Here is a 3,593-nt window from a genome sequence, read left to right on the forward strand (position 1 = left end):
TCACCTGCCTCTCCTAACATGTCCGCCGATCTACCTCTGATGTTGCACTTCCGCTCACGTCCGCGCTCGTGTGATGATGATATGCGTCTGTTTCCGCCTGAAACTTCCTTTCTGGCAGCGGCTAAATCTTCGCCAACATGCCAGTGAGTACCAGAGAGCAAAAACATGCCGACATACCGCAATTACATGACATTAAGACCTAGATATCATATCGCTTTAACAAACATATCCATACAGCTGACCATAACATAAGAGTTGTCACATGAACTAGAAGATGAACTTAAATACCAGCGAGAAGTCTCGAATGGTTTTATAGCGCGCTGTATGAAGATGGCGGCGCACATAGAACAAAACACGCACGTTTAACTGTAATGTGACGCACGTTTAAGAGTCGTTATGTGTAAATAGTCTGATATCAATCAATTTTTAATTTTAAACCCGCTTAAATATTTAAAAACATACATTTGAGGTAAGTTACTAATTGCTTTATTGCTGTAAATGATTGCATGCAGCTCTCTGGAGTTGCCAGAATGAACTGAAACTGATCAAGACTCGAGGCTTCTGCAAGGCTCTCTCAAAACCCAGTTAACTGTCTACCAAATTATATTTTTCGATATCATATGCTACTGTAATGCACAAAATCCAGGCAGCACACCATATTTGAATGCAGGGTTTGTGAGAAGTTGCTGGTCAGATGGTGTTTAATAGCAGTTTTCTCATGTAAAATCATTTGTGTGAATAGCTCGCAAAAGACTTGCTGCATCCGACGCCTGAGGAGGAGAAGAGGACGCACAAGAAGAAGCGGCTCGTGCAGTGTCCCAATTCTTATTTCATGGATGTCAAGTGTCCCGGTGAGTGTCCGTCGCAGGATTCTGGGTTATTGGACAGGTCCGTGTGAATGTTTGTAATCGTGTGTGTCTCTTGTCTTTCAGGATGTTATAAGATCACGACGGTGTTCAGTCACGCGCAGACAGTCGTGCTTTGTGTCGGTTGCTCGACTGTGCTGTGTCAGCCCACCGGAGGCAAAGCTCGGCTCACCGAAGGTTTGTTAGTGCTTCTGCTCAAACTCAGACATGTTCAGGAGCAACAGTGGAAAGGAGAAATCAGATTATATGCTTTTTGTTAGTTATCACCGTTATTGAGGTTATGAGGGTTTCTGTTATTATACTAATGTTGTGATGAGGTTTGACATTAATTGGAGTAGATCTGCATTTAAACCAAAATGGGTTCAGCATTGCTTTATAAGAACCAGGAATGTTATTTTTTTTTCTTTTCAGTATTTATATGAATTTCCATATTTTCTGCACTTACACCTGTGAGCCGTGTGAAATGCATTTAAAATAAACTTTTTTCATACTATGCCCTAAATCTTAAATTTTTGATACTGTAGCTTCAAGTATAACACTTTAATTTTTCTATTGTTCTGTAAATAATTTGAATACAAATTAATTATTATTATAGTATAATAGTTTTTATTAGTAATAAGGTAGTAAGAATATTATTCAAAATACACTTTGAATAAATGTTTTTTTATTATTTACTGTAGATGTTGTATAATTATATCAAGAGGCTTGATTTAGCAGATCATATGCCTGAAAAATGTGCTGTGGATGTAAGGAATTATGCATAATCCAAGTTGACCATTGTAAATGCAGACTTTGAGTTCTCAGTGTTATTTGTTGACTGATTTGAGGTGTAGTTTTACTGTGGATACTGTGAATTACTGTCATTTAGTGAAGTCATTTGAATGGAAATGAGTGACTTGGCATACACAGAGTCGTACTTTTGATGCTGGAAGGTCTGTGATGATGCCACGTAGGTTAACACTGGCACTATATTGTGAATGCTGTTGAAATAAACTATATACTCAGTCCTTTAAGTTAGCAGAGCCTGACTGGTGCAAACATTATTTTGCTCTGATTTCAATTAATGACAGTTTTAAATAATTTCTCATTGAGCTTGACACCGTTTGCAGTCATTATTGTGAGTTTAGATGCTGATTTTAGTCATTCTTTATAAAGTTGATTTTGTCCGTGATTACTGCAGTAATTCAGTTGTGCGGGATATTGTTTCTGAATATTCATATTATATTCATTGTTGCCATAGGTCTGCAGTTTATTGTAGTCTCTTATTTCTTCCAAACCTTTAAAGGGTTACTCCACCCCAAAATGACACATTCAGTCCTCAAACTGTATCAAACCAGTAAAAGCTTCATTCATCTTCAGAACACAAATGAAGATTATTTTGGATGAAAACCGGGAGGCTTGTGACTGTCCCATTGACTGCCAAGTAAATAACAATGTCAAGATCTAGAAAAGTATGAAAGACATCGTCAGGATAGTCCATCTGCCATCAATGTTTCATCCGTAACGTTATGTAGCAACAAGAATAAAAAAAAGAATAAAAAAAACGTATTGTATGCGAAGAAAATACAAAATCACCACTTTATTCAACAAGTCATCTCCTCGATGTCTCTCCACATCAGCTTAGCACCATTTTGGAGAACATCTGCTGAACGCAAGCATGGTATGCTCTTCTATGTCGGCCGCGCTGCACAGATGCGCTGTTTTTGTTCAAATCAAAGCCTAAACGCACACAGAAAACATCCTTGTGTTGTGGCTGACACAGTAAGAGCATGCAATGGTTGCGTTCAACTGATGTTCTCCAAAATTATGTGACACTGATGTGGAAAGACAAAGAGGAGACAAATTGTTAAATAAAGTCGTTATTTTTGTTTTCATCGCATACAAAAAGTATAACGTTACGTTTGAACCATTGATGGCAGGTGGACTATTCTGGCGATGTCTTTCATACTTTTCTAGATCTTGACATTATTTACTTGGCAGTTAATGGGACAGTCACAAGCCTCCCAGTTTTTTATTTGGTTGAATTCTGATGAAATTTGTGTGGTTTTGTGCGAGAAGCAATGTTCAGTTGATGAAAGCAAATAATTGCTTTGGCCTATTTAAAGGTGAAGTGTGTAGTCATCTATGTTCAAATGTCTTTTATCCCAGCTCAATATGCATTGACAACTATAAGACACTTTTAGTTCTATTATTTTGTTGATCAGAGGTTTATTAGACTTATTTATTTGAGATTTGGCTCAACCAATGAATGGAGTTAATTTGGGATTTTTTTTTTGTCCAATTAATGGCAGTAGTGTTTTAGAAATCTGTTTGAAATAATTTGTATTGCTACTGGAGGCACAGAAACTCTTCACCTTTGTGTGTAAAGTACAAAAACAATCTTTCCAGTTGTTTGAGGGCACTGTGTGGAGTTATTCATGCTTCTGTGGTCAATGAGCTCAGCTGTTGTTTCTCATAATGACCTCTCTTTTTTTATCATTTTTCCAGGGTGCTCCTTCAGAAGGAAGCAGCATTAAGATGTTTTCTGGATGCTTCCTTGGAGAGAGGGAATGAGAGAGAGAGAGAGGAAGGATACGGACCGGCCTCAGTGACAGCAGCCTGATTATTTCAAGCAAGAGATGAAGAAATACAACCAAACACTCACAGAGGTCTGAAGAACTGACGGGAAACACCCTCCAACCTAGTGTCTCTCTCTCTGTCTCTCTCAATAAAATGTTTGGGCTACAA

General features: G+C 38.0%; 1 protein-coding gene across 1 annotated transcript; it reads left to right on the forward strand.

Moving 5' to 3' along the window:
- Positions 1 to 3,593, forward strand: LOC113079964 (40S ribosomal protein S27-like). Its single transcript, XM_026252207.1, has 4 exons — positions 1 to 143; positions 743 to 851; positions 933 to 1,043; positions 3,354 to 3,593. The coding sequence occupies exons 1-4, from the start codon at positions 138 to 140 to the stop codon at positions 3,380 to 3,382; spliced, it is 255 nt and encodes an 84-aa protein (XP_026107992.1). The 5' UTR covers positions 1 to 137; the 3' UTR covers positions 3,383 to 3,593.

Source organism: Carassius auratus, unplaced genomic scaffold, assembly GCF_003368295.1.
Source record: "Carassius auratus strain Wakin unplaced genomic scaffold, ASM336829v1 scaf_tig00029946, whole genome shotgun sequence".
NCBI lineage: Eukaryota > Metazoa > Chordata > Actinopteri > Cypriniformes > Cyprinidae > Carassius > Carassius auratus.

Bases quoted from the DNA above. Each gene is read 5' to 3' on its own strand.
- LOC113079964 (XM_026252207.1), top strand. The intron at 852-932 runs GTGAGTGTCCGT...CTTGTCTTTCAG, and splicing joins CATGGATGTCAAGTGTCCCG to GATGTTATAAGATCACGACG. The intron at 1,044-3,353 runs GTTTGTTAGTGC...TCATTTTTCCAG, and splicing joins CAAAGCTCGGCTCACCGAAG to GGTGCTCCTTCAGAAGGAAG.